This window comes from Monodelphis domestica, chromosome 8 (genome assembly GCF_027887165.1).
Source record: "Monodelphis domestica isolate mMonDom1 chromosome 8, mMonDom1.pri, whole genome shotgun sequence".
NCBI classification, from domain to species: Eukaryota; Metazoa; Chordata; class Mammalia; order Didelphimorphia; family Didelphidae; genus Monodelphis; species Monodelphis domestica.
This window is the reverse complement of record NC_077234.1, coordinates 10,144,334-10,165,562: the sequence shown is the minus strand read 5'-3', so window position 1 is coordinate 10,165,562 and position 21,229 is coordinate 10,144,334. Positions and strand designations below refer to the sequence as shown.

The 21,229-nt window shown below is 53.1% G+C and overlaps 1 protein-coding gene across 4 annotated transcripts in view; it reads right to left on the bottom strand.

Annotated features, from left to right (window-relative positions):
- MASP1 (MBL associated serine protease 1) overlaps positions 1 to 21,229 on the bottom strand; it is an 89,579-nt gene that overhangs the window by 25,839 nt on the left and 42,511 nt on the right. For all 4 annotated transcript variants that reach the window (XM_056807689.1, XM_056807691.1, XM_056807692.1 and 1 more), the window contains 5 exons: positions 18,452 to 18,599; positions 14,216 to 14,334; positions 13,493 to 13,571; positions 4,229 to 4,366; positions 3,585 to 3,659 (listed from right to left, as the gene is read on the bottom strand). In XM_056807689.1, the coding sequence (XP_056663667.1) occupies positions 3,585 to 3,659; positions 4,229 to 4,366; positions 13,493 to 13,571; positions 14,216 to 14,334; positions 18,452 to 18,599 (559 nt within the window). The remainder of the gene's footprint in view (positions 1 to 3,584; positions 3,660 to 4,228; positions 4,367 to 13,492; positions 13,572 to 14,215; positions 14,335 to 18,451; positions 18,600 to 21,229) is intronic.

The following is a 21,229-nucleotide window of genomic DNA, read 5'->3' as shown; positions in this document are numbered from 1 at the left end:
AGGAACTGCCAGTCACCTGAATGTCTCATCCTCACAGTGTGGGCAAAGCCAATCCAGCCGCCATCTTTATTCCTAAGGTGAAGGACTTGGTTCCTGCTTTTTGTCATTGTCTTTGGTGCTCAGCACACAGTAGGGGCTTAATAAATGTCTGCTTTGTAGAACTGAATGGATGACTGTCTCTAAAGACTTGGTAGGAGCTCAGTGTGCTCCCTCTGATGGCCCAGAGAAATGAAAGATGCCTGCCCTAGTGTAGGGGAAAGGGGCCAGGGTCCTGATGCTCAGATCGAGGTGCCAGTGAATAATAATAGTGATGATGGTATCATTTATTTAGAACTCAGTGCTGCCAGGGTCCTGACCCCCCAGATGCAAGTTTGTCTCACTAAGTTGCACTAATAATAATAAAAAAAGATCCATCTAGCACTTGGAGGTTTGCAAAGCACTTTACAAATGTTCTCTCTGATCCTCACAACAGCCTGGGAGGTAGGTAGTATGATTATTTGTTTCCATTTTATAGATGAGAAGACTGAGGCAGGTCAAAGTTAAGTGACTTGGCCAGGGTAACCCAGCAAGTGGCTATCTGCAGTCAGAATCCAGCTAGATGCTGCCCCCAGTCAACAGCCCCACGAGTGGATTTAGGTGTCTCTCCCCAACATGTTTTTCATTACCGGCAGGGAAGAGGGTGGAGGTAGGGATTCTGAGGCAGAAAGAGAGCTAGCTAAAGAGGGCTGACTTTGAAGTCTGAGGACCTTGGTGTGAATCCTGCTAAATTTGTTCTTGGCTCCCCACGTGGCCTTGGGTAAATGCCTCTGGCCTTTCAAGCCTTGCTTTGCACATCTGTGAAAAGGTCCAGGATGGGTGGGCTTCAGCTGTAAATCTGCCATCCTGTCCTATGTGGGGTCTTATAGCGCTCCCAGCCTCCTGATGGGAACCAGTGGGGCCCCTGCTGCGGTGAAGAGGGGAGACCCCAGAGAGTGGCCCTGCCTATCCAGGGGACTTTTACAGGCCTTGAGGATGTGTGGGCACGTCCTTCAGGGCTCTGCTGATCCAACCCCATCTGGCCTCTAGTTTGTGGCTTTGGGACTCCAATCTCAGGCTCAAATGGGAAGGGAGTGGGATGGAAGGGTCTCTCCTCCTCCTCCCTGCTCATGGCCTTCCAGCGCCAGCCCTCTTGCCAGGCTTCTCCAAGTCCCTGTAGCCTGTCTCTTTCCCTAAATGTTGTAGCTGCCTGGGCTGGAAAGCCTCCTCCAGAAGCCTGGGGTCACCCCAGTGCCCTGAGGCTCAGAGGGTCTTGGAGATCTGGGGGAGGGAGCACTTGTCCTGGACTTTTCTGGGTGCTGCCACCCCCTCTTGTTGTTCTCTATACCTGAGGGCTTCTTTCCCTGCCTGGATCTTTGCTAAGACGGTCCCCTGTGGCTGGAACGCTCTTGCTCCTTCCCTTTGCCTCAGAACTTCTAGTTCCCTTTAAAGCTCAGGGTTGGGGCAGCTTGGTGTCTCAGTGGATAGAGCTTGGCCTAGAGATGGGAGGTCCTGGGCTCAAATCTGACCTCAGAGACTGCCTCGCTGGGTGACCCTGGGCAAGTCACTTAACTCCAAATGCCTTGTCCTTACGGCTCCTCTGCCTTGGAACCAATACTTAATATTGATCCTAAGAGAGGGTAAGGGTTTAAAAAACCAACCAGACCACCAAGCTTGGGGCTATCTCCCACAAGAAGCCCCTCCTGGTTGCCAGGCTTCAGTTGCTGGTTCCTCTGGAATTATCTGGAATATATTTGCATTCACTGAAATGTAGGGAGCCATTTCCTGCCCGAGAGGATGGAAGCTTTTGGAATCAAGGCTTGCCTGGCTGTCCCCAGTGCCAAGGACCGGGCAGTGCACACTGGCTGCATCAGGGGCACATGAAGGAGGGCCTGGAGGGGGCTCTGGTTCGGCCTGTGGGCCCCGAGGACCCTGGCTCCTGGGCCTTGTGCTCCACCCTGGAGCTGTTTGGAAAAGCAAGGAGGTGTTGGACCAGCTTCCCCAAGGCTCGGCACCAAGCCCGGGTCTGGGCAGAGCTGGGCTGCGCTGGCCAAGCAATGGCCAAAGACGGGCTCGGCCTCTCCCTTCCTCGCAGGGTGACTCACCGAGAGCCTGAGGCAGAGCGGCTCTCCTTGGGGGACGTGGAAATGCCAGCCAGGAGGCCCAGAGCTCTTTGGAGGTGGGGATGGAAAGCAAGAAAGCACTGGAGGAGGCTCCAGAGGGGCGCCATCTTGAGAGGCCCATGTCCGAGCTCTTCTGCCACTGGAAGGGCCATTAGCCCGGCTCGGTGCTCTGGGCCGCTTAGCTGCCCCTCTCTCATTGGATCTTGACAATCACTCTGTGAGGCATTTTCCAGATAAGGAAACTGAGGCAAGCAGAGGTTAAGTGACTTGCCCAGAGTTAGCTAGTAAAAGTCTGAGGCTGGATTTGAACTCAGATCCGTCCGCCTTCAGGCTCAGAGCTCTGTCCATTGTCCCTCCACTGGATGGGGGACAGCCTGAAACAAGGTTCTTCTCCTTCCTCGACTGGACCGAGACCATAACGTCCTCGAGTCCAGGCCTCCCTGATTTCAAGGACTGACCCTCTGCCCTCTAAGCCTCTGCTCTGCTTGGGGGGAAATAGAGGACAAAATTTAGGTTTAAAATGGAACTGAATTGAGGTTCAGTCTAGCACCCAGACAATCCCGGAAGGAGAGCTCTGGATTCTTGGTCTTGCTCTCCCCACCCTGATGCCCAGGCAGGACCAGGCAGCCTCCCCCAGCCTGGAGGGAGAAGCCCTGGGGGGCTGTCTGGGGCACGAGGGACAGATTCCAGGGCTCCTGGCTCCTTCTCCCTCGGCCAGATTGGAGAATCGTCGATGACTCGATCAGAGCCCAGAGGGGCCGCTGAGCCCGACCCCCTCATTTTACAGAGGGGCCCCAGCTAGCACGTCTTCCCGACTCCAAGCCTAGCCTTCTTTCCCATGTGGGGCGCTGCAGAGAGTGGGGGCAGAGGCCCAGGAAGGGGAGACTGAACCCACGGGCTCAGCCCTGTCCCTTTGGATGGGGGCCCGGCCTCAGCGGGAGCCCTCCTCACTGGAATCCGGGGCCCAGGAGGTGAGCCCTGCAGCCGAGGGGGAGCGAGAGCCCCTGCCAGGGCCCGAGTCAAGGGCAGCCCTGCTGCCAGAGGGCAGAGGAAGAGGAAGGGGAGGAGCCCTCATTTGGCCTCTGGACAGTGGGCAGCAACAAAGGGAAAGAGGAGCTCAGGGAGGCAAGACTGGAAGCTGACATCCTGAGTCCTCTGGGGCACAAGGAGGGGTTCTCGGGGGCCAGCGGGGGCCAGCCCAGGACAGCTGAGGAGGCCCAATCGAGAGAGGCTAGACTAGCCCAGGCCAGTCGGGCCCAGTCAGGCCCAATCTAGAGAGAGGACAGTGTAGCCCAGTCCAGCCAGGCCCAGCCCAGTTTAACCAGTCTATCCTAGCCACTCCAGCCCAGGCTATTCTAGTCCACCTCAGCCTAGAACATCTGAACCCAGTGAATTAAGGTCCAGCCCAGCCCCATGTAGCCCAGCCCAGCTTTCCTGATCAGGTACCTGGTAGACAAGTGGGCAGCTTTTCCCCCAGCTCTCCGTTCATCCAGGTGCCTTGGGCCTCACAGGCGTACGTGCCTGGAAAGAACCAAAAATAATGAAAGTAGAGACAGACAGACAGACAGACGGTCAGGGATGGGGCAGAGGGAGGGACATGGAAGACAATGAAAGAGAAGAAGAAGGGGGAGAGAGACAGACAGACAGACAGGGATGGGGCAGAGGGAGGGACATGAAAGACAATGAAAGAGAAGAAGAAGGAGAGAGAGAGTCGGACAGAGAAAGGAGTTAAGAGAAGGAAGCAGACAGACAGACCTGGGACAGAAATCATGGCACCCTGGCTTTAGAGCTGGAAGGGTCCTCTGAGGTCAGTCACCCTTCATGTTACAGATGAGGAAACTGAGACCCAGGGAGAGGGTTTTCTTGTACTGATGGAGGAAATTCCCTGAGCCGGGGGTTCCTTTCACCAATGAAATCATTTCCCTGAACAGGGCAGGGTTCCGGCTCTTGGGGTCACACCTTGCCTATGGGATTCTGGGGTGCTTAGCTTGAGAGTCTCTTCCCCTGGTGGCCCAGAGGCCAGGATTGTACTGACTTCCCTTCGCAGCCCCCGACCACTCGAGGACACGCTGCTGGAGGAGAGGCCTCACCTGTGATGTTGGGAAACAGCTGGTAATAGGGCTGCTGGCAGGAGTAGTGGACCTCGGACTTGTACAAGGTGAGGTTACTCTTGGTGGCAAAGGTAACCTGCCCGTGCTCCAGCTCCTTTGGGGTGCCACAGTCTACAACTGAGAGAGAAGAGAGTTGGCCATACCCCGGGGCCCAGAGAGCTCCCCGTCCTCACTGCCCGTGGCCCTATTGGGTGTGGGAGCTGACCCTTCCCCCTCAAAGCTCCCATCTCCAGGCCCCCAGAAGCACAGTGGCGCCATAGGCCTCCCACAGCATCCTGCCAGCCTTAGGCGTAAGGCCGGCTGGTGACTCATGGGGGGACTTCTGGTCGCACTGATCCCACATTCTCTGCTCTTCTTCCAGCCCCAACTTTGGAATGAGTACAAGGATGGAGCAGAAGAAGCCTCTGGAAGCAGTGCCTGGCGATTACACATCTCTGCCCTGGCAGGAAAAAGCTTGGAGAGAAACTGATACATCCTGGCTGAGCTTTCAGAAGGTTTGTGGCTTCTGGAGCCGAGTCCTGTTGGTCACTCTGGCTTGGAACAGAATGGGCAGGGGGTGGGGGAGGAGGCAGAAACCCCATTTTAAAGGAATCAGCAATGTGTTCCACTTGGAATCTTGGAGGATGCAGGACATTTCCTATGTCGGCATTTGAACCCCCCTTTTTAACTTTTATCTCTGCCCCTTTTGGGGGGCTTGTACCCCATTTTTGGAGACCCCTTGAATCTGGACTTGTATTCATTCTTCTGGATGTCTCAAAATCCAATTCCTGATATCACAGATGCCCCCAATTCCCTGAAATCCCCATTGGAGCCCAGCACAGTGTATGGGGGGACACTGACCTGGAAGGATGGGCAGAGTGGGAACCTTTGCAAAATTGTGCATGGGGGCTTGCAATTGAAATGCGTGCCCACATCTATACCCTAGATACCCCTCTTGGGCTTTCCATTGTCCAAGGAACCCCCCCCAACTGTTTCATTCTCTCAGTGCCATGGGGCATTGCGGCATTCACCAATACAACAAAAAGAAAACATGGGATTCTCCTATCCTTGGGGAGTGGATGCCTTATTTTAAGCAATCAAATCCAGCCAACAAGGCAAAATGCTGGCTCTCTTGTGGGGAGTTGGGATGATGTTCCCCAGGTCTGTAGTTTTGTCTTTCATGCCTTCCTAGATTCATCTGTTCTTTGGGGGTCCCTGTTCTCTCTTTCACTTGGACATTCTGGGTTGGGGTCAGATCCTGGTGTTTGGCTTGTCTTGGCAGAGGCTCACTAACACTGGGTTCCCATCACTCTGAGATTTCTGGAGGAATTGAATCATGCCAGTCTCCCAGAAGACCCAGAGGAGAGCAAGCCCCCTTCAGAAGTCCCATCTCTGGTTTTTACCTGCCCAGACCAGGCAGCTACTAGCCAATTTCATGGCCCAGGACCCCACGCCTCCACACTGCCTCCTGGGTACCACTAAGGCTTTGGTGCTGCCCATTTTCCTGTGAAACATCACATTTCACCCATGGGATGACATATTCTCAGCAACATCTATGCAGGGAGAAGGCATAAGGGAAACTGTTCTCTAAAAAGCTTAGTTCTGGGGGATAGTCCTGTCCTTCTGCAGATCCTCCCCTTCTTCCTCAGTTTTACTCTAGTTGATCTCAGGTGCAAGACCAGTAGAGCCCCACCTTCTGGACGTGGAGTCCATGGAGATGCTTGTGTGTAGACACAAGGCTCAGCTGAGCTGCAATAAATGCCGTGGTGTCTAGAATCAAGCTGGAAATGTTGGTGGATGGCCTGAGCAATGTGGAATAGGAAAGGAAACCCAAGCAAGCACCATTTTATGGCCCTCAGGTTCCCCGATTGCACCTTTGATGCTTGACTTGGCCAAATAATCGTGATGCTCCTTGAAGAGAGGGGCTTCTGTCGTGTTTCCATTTTTATCTCAGGGGGCACATTAGTAGCATCCTCTGGCCAATGGCCAACATCAGCTACCTCACAGTGCAGGTTATTTGGCTAATGTTGGCCATTGGTCGATCCCTGAAGAGCACGTAGAATCTATCCACACAAACTTCCAAAGTGACATCATATTTCATCTTAGAGAATAGGAATTCATCCTTTCTCAAACAGAACTTAACCTGCCTTTCTTCTGGGAATGGTGGAGAATATTCATCCTCGGCCTTAGGATGGATTCTGGCATTGGGGATTCTCCCTCTCACCCGCTTCTCATTAGGCAACCAGATAGTGATCTCACAACAAATATTTCTCCGTCTCCTCCTCCCTCCAACTCTCCCATCAATTTGGGCCAAGGACTTAAGGGGAAAAGAAAGATATGAGCATGATGTCATGATCCTTAGTAGGCCTTCTCCTCATTACACGGGGGAGTTTGATACATGAAAAAATGCCCCAAGACATATTGATGGAGGCAAACTCTGGGGTCAGTAGAAGGTGGAGACATTTATTGATTTAAAAAAATCCACACAGCTTTCCCATTTCTCCATCTACATATGATTAGATCAGTTTTCTCCATTTTCCATCTTCTCTGAATTCCAAGTCTGAGCCTCCTCTTTCCCGAGCCCCATTTTGGAAGGAGTTTGTAGCTAAGACTTTCCCTTCATCTTTCTGACTGAGTCAGATGGGTTTCTTCTGTCAGTGTACCCTGACCCATTAGAGCATCCCATTGGTGGATGTCTGCCTATGAACTAAGGCCCTTGGCATGAACAACTTCTGCCCTTTCCTCACATCCCTCCTTTCCCTTTCATACTGTTGAGCCAAGACTCTTCTTCCTTTGGGCATTTCCTCAGTTTCCCAGTTTCTCTTCTCTCTAGGGGTGTGTCCCCGTTTCTGTCTCTTTCTCTCTTCCTCAATGCCGATGGTTTATTCCTTTTCCTTTTCCTTCCCTCGTGGCTTATTTATTCCTGGACCAAGTCTCCCCACTTTCCTTCTGTCTGCTGCGTACTTCCTGTGAATGTTGAGACTCAGGTGTGCTGAGTGGGGAAGAGGGTGATCAGAATCAGGGCCCTCCCTTGGTCCCCCCACCCCCAAGGTCTTCTAGATGAGATCTGGCAAAGTCACCATCCCTTTACTCTCCAAGGGCCCTGGGGTGCCATGGCCGAATTCTGAGCCTCTCTGTGGAAGCCTGGACTAGGACTGAAGTGGGGAAGACCTTGAAGGTCCAAATGGAGGAGGAGGAGGGGAAAGCTCTTTGGATGGAGGCCATCTCAATAACCGTCCATTCAGAGAGCCACCAATGAAGAGAGCTACAGAGTGTCATCTGATGATAGCATTTTAGTGTTGCTGCATTTCCACAGTGTACAGAAGTGCCTGTCATTGGAGACAGAAAATCCGTCCAAGCCCAACGGAATGAATCTCTAATGGTGGTGTCCCTTGAGCCACAGCCCACGAGAAGCTCCCTTTTCCAAGCTCCGAAGACCAATCCTACCTCTATGAGGAGTGAACAGCAAGTTAAACAAGAGAACACTTAAGCGTAGTGAGCTTTGCCTAAATCACACTGAGGGAGTCCACCACAACCCCATCGTGGCCTGCCTGGGCTGCTCCCTGGGTTCAGTCATTCCTCTCTGGGTCTTGGGATCAGCTCGTCCTCTGACCCAGGCTCAGCACTGCTCAGAACCCTTCACTGATTGTCAGGGATGTTGCCAAGCCAGTCAGAGCCCAGGCGCGAAGGGGATGGAGTGCCCGAGTGGGAATGGCCAAAGAGGTCAGCCATGCATCTTGGCAGGCCGGCCCGTAAGGACTCCAGCTGGGGAGGTGCATCCGGGGCCCACGAAGATCCACTCCTACTGATCTGCAGAGGTCCCAGTGCCAGGTGGGTCCTGCCAGTCACTCCATCTCCTGCTCTGCAGGGACTTCACTCTCTGTTCCATTTTCAGGCTCTGTACCCATGGCGGAGGACAAGATGGGAGAGGGCAGAGCCGAGGAAGAGAGCCACAAGGGAGGGGAGAGAAGGAAAGAAAGAGAGAGGAGAGAGAGAGAGAGAGAGAGAGAGAGAGAGAGAGAGAGAGAGAGAGAGAGAGAGAGAGAGAGAGAGAGAGAGAGAGGGAGGGAGGGAGGGAGGGAGAGAGAGAGACGAGAGAGAGAGAGAGAGAGAGAGAGAGAGAGAGAGAGAGAGAGAGAGAGAGAGAGAGAGAGAGAAGAGAGAGAGGGGGAGAGAGAGAGAGAGAGAGAGAGAGAGAGAGAGAGAGAGAGAGAGAGAGAGAGAGAGAGAGAGAGAGAGAGAGAGAGAGAGCGATTACTGGGCGAAGCAGAGGCAGCTCATGCAGGAAAGACAGAAATCATTTCACACAGGCTGGGGAAGGTGAGCAGGTCAATAAAGCCAACGAGTAGGAGAGAAGGGCCACTTTGCTGCATCATGGGATTCTGCTTGGGTCAGACGTGTGGCTTCATTGGCTAGGGACCTCCTGGTGAGGGAAATCCCTCCATTCACCCAGGACTTGCTTTACCACTGATAGATGCCTAGGATAGGTCACATAGCCAGTGCCTTAGGCAGGACTTGAACTCCAAGCTTTCTAACTCAGAGGCCAGCTGTCTGCCCACTACACAGCCAAGTCCGGTTCATGGTTCTACATACATGCTGCCCTGGGGTCATGGACTCTAAACACATGGTTCACAGACTGCTGGGAAAGCATCCCTTCTGTTTTTCCAAGCCAGAAGATGAATATTCCTGCATGGTTTCATGCTTTAAAAGCATTTCCTTCACAGCAGCTCTGTGAAGGAGGCAATGGACGTGGTATCAGCCTCCTGTCATGGATGAGGAAGATCCCAGAGGCACTGCGATGTCGCAGCTTTAGGATCACGAAGGACCTCAGAGGCCACCTCATGCAACGTCTTCGCCTTCTAGATGAGGAAACCAAGGCCAGAGGCCTGGCCCAAAGTCCCCCAGGCTCACCCTCAGACTAGGCCCCCCGGCTGGAAGGGCTGGACTTTCCCCACCGCAGCCCATGCTGACGTGCCCGGAATTACACAGCTGGTGTCAGGCCCAGTTTGTCAGGCTACAAACCCAGAGTCTTTCCTACAGACCAGAGGTCAGAGCAATATAACATTCCAAGAACACCTCTGGGTGCTCCAGAAGAATACCTGCGAGACATTGTCACCAGGTCCTGGAGGGGGCCCAGGGCGGGCATTCATTTCCTGGGGCACAATAGGTTAGGACTCTGCAAAGCCCAGGCACTAGCCTTGGAGGCAATGGGTGGGAGACTCCAACCTACAAGGGCTCTTTCTCTCAGAGGTCATGAGATCCCAGATCTAGAGCTGGGAGGGACCTCAGTGGCCATCGAGTTTGACTCCCTCATTTTACAGATGGGGAAACTGAGATCTAGCAAGTTTCAAAGTGAAGGGTCCAAGGCCACCGTGCAGTTAGTAGCAGAAGCAGAGTTCGAACTCAGGTCCTCAGACTCCAAGCCCAGAGCTGTACCAAGTAGCCCCCAGCCTTGTCACATGCAAAGGAAAATGGAAAAGAAAAAATGCACACCCAAGCCCCAACCCCAAAGGGCTACTCAAGATTTTAGATCAAAAGAGAGTGCTCAGCAGCCTTACCCAGCAGGGCTCAGTTAGGTTGTGGGGGAGGACGTTGCTTCCTCATGGGGGCCATTGTCTGAGAAGGGCTCCCCAAGGATGGAAGATTATGAGATGGCCCAAAGACCCCGAGTCTCTTCTATTGTGAAGCACAAGCTCTATCAGATTCTTTCTGTCCCTCTCTGTCCCCCCCCCCCTGCCCCGTGACTTTTATCCACGTGTCTCCCTGATTATCTCTTGCTCTCCATTCCGAAGCTCCAGGCTGTGCTTGGAACGCAGGATCCTTGTCTTTGGATGCTGCCCTGCCATGTCTTTGCCGCCCCTCTAACACAGCAGAGCTCTGCACGCTTGATAAACCCTCCAGATGCTCAGAGTTCAAGGACATGGCACTGAACGACCCATTGTGTCTGGGTGAGAAAGGCCAGTGGAAGGACAGTTGGCGAGCTTTCCTCACAGGGATGAAGATGGAAGCGGCTGCTCTGGTTTTAGGGATGTTCCCCAAAGCTACCCCGACTGATTTCGGGGGGCCCGGCTTCATCTCGCAGACTGATGGAGACCAACAGAGCCCACAGGAGGGCATTGGTGGCAGAGAAAAGAGAAGTACAAAGTGCCTCTGGAGAGCAGGATGTGGTCCTGGCCTTCGGGGGACGACACATTCACTGGCTCCTTCAGGGTGAAAATTCTCCGGGATGGAGAAGAAAACGACTGGGAGATACGGTTGGGGAGTGAGTCCAGAGAGGAGCCTGAGGGAACGTTTTCAGCCTCGGGAGGAGCATCCTTCGTGGACGTTGCCAACTCCTTCCTCAAGAAGAGAGAGAAGGTGACGCAGAGAGGGAGTGTGGGCTTTCCTGTCCTCGCAGAGTGTCTGGTGTCGCAGAACCATCCTGCCATGGTCGTGCTACATCAGCGGTTGGTGAGAGCCGAGCGACAAGGGAAAATCCCTGAATCAGGAGCCACATGAGGTGAGAGGAAACGGACCCAGGCAGAGACGCGTGAGCCACTTCTGGAGGGCCAAAGGGATGTGCTGATGCTCATGAGGAGGAGGTTGACACTGCCTGGGAACTGCCTGGCCTTGACGAGTGGGTGGAGGGAGGAAGATGCTAAAGCATCCCTTTAGAAGACCTCATATGCCAGGAAGCCTACGGAAGAATCCCTCTCGTGTCACACTGCTACAGTCTGCCAAGTGATGAAGGAAGATCTCGGGGGACTGCCCGGCCACCCAAGCCCATTGTGCCTGTAGGGTGAAGGCAGGCAACAAGCCCAGGCCAGAAACAGATCTGTTAGCATCCTCACAGCAGTTCCCGTACTTGGGGGGAAGGTGGACCATCCCATTTGGACGCTGTCCCTTCAGGACCAAATGGGAGGAAGCACCATGGCGCAGGGGAAGATGGTGTCAGGAAGGGGAAATTCCAAGCTGAAGGGGACAGTCTGCAGGCCTCCGAGCACACATGACAAAGGAATGGAAACCCCCCCGGATGGAGCAGCTCACTAACAGACCACGTGACGAGGAAGACGCGTGTGACGATCAACCCATGTGCAGACTTTCTCGTCTCCAGAAAATCTTCTTGAAAATGGCATGAAATCAACCGGAGAGAAAAGACAGCACGTGGACTGCTGGGTTGTTTCCTTCAGTTGGCCAAATCCCGGGTGCAGCACTTCACCTCGGTTCAGCTTCTAAGTTCAGTACTTACTGTGTTCAAAGAGAAGAGACGTCATGGCAGAGAGGGTGGAGGGTTTTCCTTAGCATAAGAACTTCCTGAGCTCAAGTCACGTCACTGACACGTGCTGCCGACGTGGTCTTGGATAAGTCCCCTGACTCCTTGTACCCCTGGCAGCTCCCTAATCTGTGGATTAGCTGCTGATCTCCACTGGCAGAGGGGATTTCCTCAGTGAGAATATTCCGTGCACCAGCCGCATCGTAGGTTTATACCAAAATAAAAGCTCTCGAGCCGCATGATCGCAGACACGTCACTGAAGCCCCGAGAGTCCCAGACAACTTGCTAACCCGATGAATCATAGATGAACTGCTCCTCTGTGTCCTTAGGAGGGGCTTTCACCTAGGGGTCCCCCATACCCACAAGATCAGAGGTCGAGGGCCAGATGGTTAGTGCCGTGGATAGAACACCAGTCCTGGGATGGAGAGGATTGGAATTCAAATCTGACCTCAGATAGTCCCTAGCGGTGATCCTGGGCAAGTCTTTTAATCCCAATGGCCTTGGCCTTGCCTTTCTGTCCTAGAGTTGTTGCTAAGACGTAGAATGAGGGCTTCTTGTTTTAAACTCCGACCTTCCACCTTAAGATCAATCTGGGGCATTGGTTCTAAGGCAGAAGACTTGCCCAGGGTCACCCCGCTAGGAAGTGTCTGGGGTCAGATTGGAACTCGGGACCTCCGTCTCTGGGCCTGACTCTCCATCCCATGAGACACCCAGAATGAGGGTTTAGAAAAATATCCACCCCCCCCCCCCCAAACCACAAAGTCAGGCATCGCCTAGTCACTGGCAGCCCTCGTGCTCGCTGTACTGGTGGGCTGCGCATCGCTGTCACTATCGTATCAGCTAAACATGGCGGTCCGACCAAACGTGGCGGGACAGACGAGAAGGGGGGGGTCCCTGGGGACTCGGAGACCCTCCGAGGAAGCCTTGCGGGAGGAAGCGACATCGGAAGAGACGAGAGAGGCTCCTGCCACACCCTCGGGGTGGGACGGGCAGGATGGAGCCTGCCGTGCCCGGACACTCGGGTTTGACCAGAGCACTGAAGAGAAGAGGAGGATGGAGAGAGGAGGGACGGCAGCACTCGGAGCAGCAGTGGGTGTGGAGTGGAGCGTGGGACGTCGAGGCCCTTCGCGCCCATGAAGAGTGGCCAGAGAGCGGAAGCCCAAGCAGGCCGCCATTAAAAGACGAGAGGAGAGGAGGGCTGTCGGGCTGGAGAGATGGCGCCAAAGGGGCGGGGCCTGCAGAGGCGGGGATGCGCAGTGGGAGGTGCACCACTGCACGTGGGCTTTCTAGAGAGCCTTTGACCCGGGGAGCGAACTACCCCCCAGGAGCCCTGCACGGAGCAACGTGTTTCCTGTCCACGGGTGGAAACTGTGTAAGACACAGACAGACACAAGCTCGGAGAACTTGGCTTGACAGCTGACTGCTGCTCACACCCATGCACACACATGCGTGTCTACATATGTAGCACATGCACCTACATATAGGCACACACATGCACACCCCTGAGCCACAGATGCATACCTACATGAGGCGCCCCCCCCCCCATGCAAGCGCCCTGGCGGCCAGGACTGCTGCAGCTGCCTCTGTATCCCAGGGCTGAGGGCACAGCCTGGCCCACAAGGGAGCCACCAGTTGGCCAAGGGGTGCTCTGCTGCAGAGTTGGCTGCCCTTTAGAACCCTATTATAAGGGAGCTGAGCGTGGAGGCTGCCCTGCAGCCCGGCCCAGGAAGCGGCCTCCTCCCCCCGGTTCTGCTCCAGGGCTCGGCCAGCCCCAGCCTCCCCCTCTGCAGGGGCTCCCCGGGGAAGGTCCCCCCCCTGGCCGGCTCATGCCCTTGCTCGGTCTTACGCAGCTCGGCCCCTTCCAAGCAGAGCGGAGCCGGCCGGGCCCCCCAGAGGCCTGGGTCCCGGGACCCGGAGCTCCGGCTCTCCTCCCGGGCAAGGCTCGGAGCTCCGGCACAGCCAGGGAGGCTCCACGCAGAGCCGAGCGAGAGCCCAGGCTGAGCTTGGCTTACTTTTGCAGGCCGGGACTCTGTTGCTCCAGGTTCCGTCTTTCAGACACTCTATCTGGAACGTGTCCAGCTCGAGGTTGTCCTGCAGAAACAGAAGAGAGCACATGAGAGGGGGAGGGGCAAAGCGGACCTTGTGGGTCACTGAGGTCAGACCTGCGTTCCAATCCTCCTTCAGCTGCCAGTTAGCAGGGAGGCAGTGGATCAGTCACCTCCCCTTGAGCTCCTCCCCCTCCTTTGTAAATCTGTTGCATTGGGCCGCCTCTCCGCCGCTTTGGCGGCCTTCATGAGCTTCAGGCCATCCAGAGGGAGGCTTCAGACAGAGACTGATCCGGAGAAGAGAGGGAGGACCGAGCAGTGCGTGAAGGGACTCTGGAGCTCGTGTGTTCCGGTCCTCCCACTCTGGGGAGCCCTCGAGACGTGGCCGAGGCGCTCACCCAGTCCGTGTCTCAGGCAGAACTTGAACCCGGGTGCATCCTTCCCGTGGCTTTACCAGGTTGGGGGACGGAGGTGTTTCCCTCAGGCGTGCCCAGCCTTGGCTTAGAACCGGCTGGTTTTGTGGCCGAGAGGGAGGGCGGAGCAGGAGGGCCTTCGGGACCCCTTCTGGGTGGCTTGGGCGCGGCGCCCACTCTAGGAGGTTGGGGAGGGAGTCGCTGGGGCTGTGGGGCAGGGCTGGGATCGCCCCTACGGCCTGGGGCCACTCCCCGAATAACTGCGGAGCCCCCCTACCTTCACCACTTTGTAGCCTGCGGCGCAGCTGATGAGCACTTGGTCTCTGAAGGTGTACTGCGCCTGCGCCGGGTCGATCTTCCCACGGATGGGGGGCTGCAGGGCGGGGCACGGATTCCCTGGTGGAAGGAGGGGAGACAGAAGGGGCGGGTGAGCCAGTCAGGAAGAGTCCGACAAGTGAAAAGCGGCTGAAGCCGCGGCGCAGCTGTTCTCTATGAATGGAAGAAGAGCCTTCTATGGCATGCGGCACCGGTGGAGGGTGCACCAACACCCAAGGGAACCGGCCCGGGTCTGGGGAGCTTGTGTGCTAATGAGGAAGGGGAGGGGGCAGAGGAGGAAGCAGGGGTGGTGAGCCAGCCCAAAGGGACAAGATGAACGTGCTGTGGCAGCCTTGATTGGATTCCAGACCAAGAGCAAGAGGCGGAAGGGTTGGGGGGAGGAGTCAGGAAGTGTCGGGGGAGACTGTGAGATGTCCACCATGGGGGGTAGCCCTTGGGGTCTATTAGATCACTGGACAGGGTATGAGGCCTGGTATAGGGAGGGCTAATTCTAATGAGCTGAAGGAGCTTATGGGGCAGCTAGGTGGTACAGTGGTTAGAGTCCCAGTCTGTAGTCAGGAATACTCAACTTCCTGAGTTCAAATCTGACCTTGAACACTTTATAGCTAAATGACCCTGGCCAAGTCACTTCACCTTGTTGGCCTCAGTTTCCTTCTATATAAGATGAGCTGGAGAAGGAAATGATAAACCACTCCAGTATCTTTGGCAAGAAAACCCCCAAAAGGGTCAGAAGGAGTCAGACATGCCCGACAAGACTGAATAAAAACAAATGAGCTTGCAGTGACTCTTCCCACTGACCCATGACCCCAAGACACAATAATTAGGGGTGTAACAATATTGGGATGCTGGAAGCCCAGACTCAACTTGAAATCTCTTCTTATCTCTTTCATCTCTTTTAGGAGGTGATAAAGGTGAACTGAGCCATGGGCTGGTAATTCAATTTAATTCATTCCATTTTGATCAAATTCAATTTTTCAAAGAAGTTGTGGCCAGCCTTATTACATGCCAGACACCATGCCTGGTGCACAGGAAACAAAGACAAACAAACGAACAAAAAAGAATTTTTTTAAAAAAATTATTTTTTAACCCCTCATCTTCCGTCTTGGAGTCCATACTGTGGATTGGCTCCAAGGCAGAAGAGTGGCAAGGGCTAGGCAATGGGAGTTAAGTGACTTGCCCAGGGTCATGCAGCTGGGAAGTGTCTGAGGTCAGATTTGAACCCAGGACCTCCCATCTCTAGGCCTGGCTCTCCATCCACTGAGCTACCCAGCTGTCCCCCCAAAAAGAATTCTTGCTTTAAAGGAGTTTGTATTTCCTTGGAAGGGATACCCATGGCATGCGAGGCAGTGGGTCAGCCTTGTAGTCAGGAAAAGGTAAGTTCAAGTTAAGTCTCATTACATGCAGATGAATTTGGAAGAAGGGGAAGAATGGTGGGAAAATAGTGAGTTCGGTCTTCAACATGCTGCGCCTTCCAGGGGGAGCGTCCAGCTTCGAGCTGGCGGTACAAGGCTGGAGCTCGGGACAGGATTAGGACGCGCTGCATAGACCTGGGAGCCAGTAGCACAGAGAGGATCATTGACCCCAGGGGCGCGGATGAGAAAGAGAGGCTGAGGGAGAAGGAAAGAAGACCCGGGATAGCCTCGGAAGCATCCATGACTGTAGGGGGGCATCTCGATCATTGCTCTGCTCTGCTCTTACATAAAAGCTTGAGGGAATCTGAAGTCCCGGCCAGGAACCAGAGCTGCCCTAGAAGGGGGCTCAGGAAGAAGAGGAAGGGCGCCTGCGTGGCATCTTCCATGGCGGATTGGCTGAGCTGTCCATCAGCACCAGGACATCTACAGGGTGTTCTCCAATACCGTCCCTGACTGGCCAGAGGTCCGCTAGCCAGTGACACTGATGAGCCCAGCCACGTCTCCGCCCTACCACATCTCCAAGTGCCGCCTGCGACAATCTGGGGATTTTGTAAAATGAGGAAATGTCTACGATGTGGCTCTGGCAGGTGGAGCACAATGTGGGGATGATCCGTCTTTTCTATTGTCTCTTTGCCCGCCTCCTGGAAACTATCATGCCTGCATTTGGCGCTAAACATTCCACTTAAAACTCGCTTCCCCACAACAGAACTAACTTTCTGAAGAGCAGATCCGGAACAGCTTCTTTCTCATCTCTGCCTGCTCCGTGCCTGGACTAGGCAATTACCTAATAGATGGCTGTTGGCCATTGCTGATTGCTACTATTACTACTACTACACTACCACTACTACTACTACTACTACTACTACTACTACTACTACTACTACTACTACTACTACTACTACTACACTACTACTACTACTACTACTACTACAACTTACTACTACTACTACTACTACTTACTACTACTACTACTACTACTTACTACTACTACTACTACTACTACTACTTACTACTACTACTACTACTTACTACTACTACTACTACTACTACTACTACTACTACTACTACTACTTACTACTACTACTACTACTACTACTACTACTACTACTACTACTACTACTACTACTACTACTACTTACTACTACTACTACTACCTGGATAAGAGTTAGTGCTTAACAACACTTGCTGAATTAAATTAAAATGAGCTCATAAGGAAATTTGGGGAAAGCCACAAAAAGCTAGACCTTCTCACATCTCTCCACCCTCTGCTTCCCAGAGTAGCTTCATACTCAAATGAATGGCTTGGACTACTCTGGCCTGGGCCGTTCTCTCCAGTTTTCGTCAGAATGAAGCCAGCCCTGGGGAACATTTTCGGGAATGGGGAGTTTGCCAGGTCCCCCAATCCCATGACATCCCAACCCAACCCCAGGGGCTGGGTTTTCTGATCTAAGATGGCCAATAGTTGTGTGAATTCTCAGATTAGAACATATCCTTCTTCTCAGGGCTGGGAGAAGGGAGAACTCTGTGAAGCTGGGGAATGGTAGAACTCAGAAGGAAGTTGACTTATTTTACACAGCAGAAAACTGGGTTGCAGAAAGGGAAAGTCAGTCATTCTCCAAACACTGATGAAGCAGCTCCTGTGTAAGGCAGGCATGGTGCTAAGTGCTGGAGACAGGAAGACTAAAGAGAATTCTGGCTCACGAGGAGCTCCCAAAGAAAGGAGGAGAAAGCATGCAAATAGCAATGTACAAACAAGTCATATCCTGGCTAAAAAGGAAATAATCGACGGAGAGAAGGCAGCACCAGATATAAAAGGGAAAGGAGGAATTTTAGCTGGGACTTGAAGGAAGCCCAGGAAGGCAGGCGGCGGAGATAGGGAGGATATTCCAGGCACAAGGGACAGACAGCCTGTGAAAACGCCCAGAGTCTGGAGCCTAAAAATGGAGTATCTTGTTTGAGGAATAGCAAAGCGGCCAGTGACAATGGGTTGAAGAGTATGTGTGATGGGGGCAGCTGGGTGGCTTAATGGATTGAGAGCTAGGCTTACAGAAGGGAGGTCCTGGATTCAAATCTGGCCTCAGACACTTCCTAACTGTGTACCTCTAGGCAAACCCCACTGCCTAGCCTTTACTACTCTTTTGCCTTGAAGCCAATGCCCAGTATTGATCCTAAGACGGAACGTGAGGGCTTAAAAAAGAGTGTGGTGTGAGGGTAGGTGGTGGGTGGTCTCAGATGGGAGAAAACTGGAAATGTAAGAAGGCAGATGATAAAGGACTTGGAACCTCAATCAGAAGACTTTTCATTTGATCCTGGCGGGGAGGTTATGTCGAATGTGTCCTTTCTGAAAATTCCTTTGGTGGCTGAATGGAGGATGGGTTGGAGGGGAGAGACCCAAGGCAGGCAGAGCCCCAGCAGTTACGGCACTAATCCCGGCACGAGGTGGTGAAGGTCTATACCCGTGGGGGCACTGCCAGAGGAAAGGAGGGGGCACATTGGGGAGACGTTAGGGAGGTAAGATTGACTCGCGCTGACGGGAGAGCGGTAGGGAGAAGCGCAGGATGACGCCTAGCTTGTGAGTCTGGAGCACCCTCCTCAGTAGTAGAGAAGGGTTTGGGGAGTCACGTAGCCAGCAGTCTGCAGTCCTGGGATTGGCAGGCAGGTGTCCTGCCCCAGAGTCCAGGGCTCTTTCCACTGTGTCCCAGCAGACTCCCAGCTCCTCGGCCTCTGAGAGGGAAGTGCAAGGCAGTAAGGGGGGGTCTAGTTACCTGAGGATGAGTAGGAAAGCCTCCAGCCTCCATTCTCCCCTGAGTTGTCGCTGTGGAACAAAATCTGGACGCTGTTGCTCTGGGTGACGATGCGCGCTGGGGATTTCTCTCCACAATAGGGGCCAAACTCTTTCTGTCCAGCCTTAATCTGCCCAGGGACAGAGAGAAAGAGAGAGAGGGGCAGGATTATGAGGGGCTGGTGCCAGGCCTTTTGCCCTCCTTCTGTCACCCTCTCAAGGCTGAGATCTGGGTTCCTTCATCTGAAGGATCTGACCAGCGTGTCCTTCCTATCTATGAGCAGGGAGGACCCCAAATCCCCAGCCTTGAGAGAGGTGGGGGGGCCTGGGATATCCATGGAGGTAATTTGGAGCAGAGCGGGGTGGAGAGGGAGAGCAGTAAGGGCTCCTCTAGCACCAAAGTGAAGCCAGGAAGGAAGCTAAGGATGCTAAAAAGGTGGAGGTGAGAACATTCCAGCATGGGATTCTGCCTGGACAAATGGAGAGAAAGCCCCAGGACATGCTTGGTGAGTTTAGAGAACAGCTAGGAGTCAGCTTGGCAAATGAAACAGAATGTTAGAAAGTCAGTGTGAAAAGGTAAGCAAGAGTCAGCCTGGGAAATACTTGAGATAGCAAGCTGAGGAGTTTGTATGTGATCTCAGAGGCATTAGGGAGGTATGCAAGGTCCTTGAGCAGGCGAGCAGCGTGGATCACAATTCCTTAGCTCTCAGTGCCTTCTATTCATGAGGGCCAACCTTCTTTACAACCATTTGGTCACATCTATGAACATAAAGGATGGGTTTGTGCTTCCCCCTTATTACAGGGAGGGAGGCTGCAAATTGGAGTCTGAATAGAAGAGAACACTGAGGCAGCTGGCAGCTCAACTAAGCAGAAGCTCGTGTGAAGAGCTCCCTCCTGAAGCATGTGGAACCTCCATAGCTTCAAGGCAGGCTTGAAGACGGAATCCATGCTTAGCTTGGCCTCCTAACGGATGCTCCCAGGTTTCCTTGGCCAGGCTGTTCTGCCCTCTCTACCAGCTCTGTTGCTGTCATTATAGAATCCTAGATTTATGGCTGCAAGGGATAGACCTTAGAGATCATCTACACTTGCCCTCTCTTTTTACATATGAGGACATGGAGGCCCAGGGAGGTGAGAGGACTTGTCCAAGATCACACAAGTATGACAGAGCTGGGATGGGATCCCAGGTATGCTAGAGAAAGAGACAGAGAGACAGAGAGATAGATAGAGAAAGAGGGGGACAGACCGACAGAGAAAGATGAAGACAGAAAGATATAGAGTCGGCAGAGAGGGGCAGAGAGATAGAAAAAGACAGAGAAAGACAGAAAGTCAGAGAGAGACAGAAAGAGAGAGATAGACAGACAGAGACAGAGAGACAGAGAGATAGATAGAGAAAGAGGGGGACAGACCGACAGAGAAAGATGAAGACAGAAAGATATAGAGTCGGCAGAGAGGGGCAGAGAGATAGAAAAAGACAGAGAAAGACAGAAAGTCAGAGAGAGACAGAAAGAGAGAGATAGACAGACAGAGACAGAGAGACAGAGAGATAGATAGAGAAAGAGGGGGACAGACCGACAGAGAAAGATGAAGACAGAAAGATATAGAGTCGGCAGAGAGGGGCAGAGAGATAGAAAAAGACAGAGAAAGACAGAAAGTCAGAGAGAGACAGAAAGAGAGAGATAGACAGACAGAGACAAAGAGACAGAGAGATAGATAGAGAAAGAGGGGGACAGACCGACAAAGAAAGATGAAGACAGAAAGATATAGAGTCAGCAGAGAGGGGCAGAGAGATAGAAAAAGACAGAGAAAGACAGAAAGTCAGAGAGAGACAGAAAGAGAGAGATAGACAGACAGAGACAGAGAGACAGAGAGATAGATAGAGAAAGAGGGGGACAGACCGACAGAGAAAGATGAAGACAGAAAGATATAGAGTCGGCAGAGAGGGGCAGAGAGATAGAAAAAGACAGAGAAAGACAGAAAGTCAGAGAGAGACAGAAAGAGAGAGATAGACAGACAGAGACAAAGAGACAGAGAGATAGATAGAGAAAGAGGGGGACAGACCGACAAAGAAAGATGAAGACAGAAAGATATAGAGTCAGCAGAGAGGGGCAGAGAGATAGAAAAAGACAGAGAAAGACAGAAAGTCAGAGAGAGACAGAAAGAGAGAGATAGATAGACAGAGACAGAGAGACAGAGAGATAGATAGAGAAAGAGGGGGACAGACCGACAGAGAAAGATGAAGACAGAAAGATATAGAGTCGGCAGAGAGGGGCAGAGAGATAGAAAAAGACAGAGAAAGGCAGAAAGTCAGAGAGAGACAGAAAGAGAGAGATAGACAGACAAATACACAGAGAGACAGACAGACAGAGACAGAGAGCTTGAGAGCTTGATACTTTCTCTGGGCACATCACAGGACTCTCGATTCCTTTCCTTGTCATGCCCAAAGAATGAGTCATTTTTACGTCTCCACTTTTTTAACGAAATGAGACACAGTTATGAAAGAGTTCCTCAGGTTAGTTCCAGCTGTGGAAAGGACATAGATCCCCCGAAGGACACCGAACTCAGAACTCAACTGACCTCTTCAAAGATGACTGAACTGGGGAGCCCCAATCCATTGGGTATGAGAATGCTGCTTCTCAAAACCCTCCTCCTCTAGGACGGGAGCTTGGAGGCATTTCCCCAGGCATGGCAGGGGGTTTCCATGAGTTATTTATATTTTTGCCCAATTCTCTTTGTGATCCTGGTCCTAAGTAGCCAAAGGGAA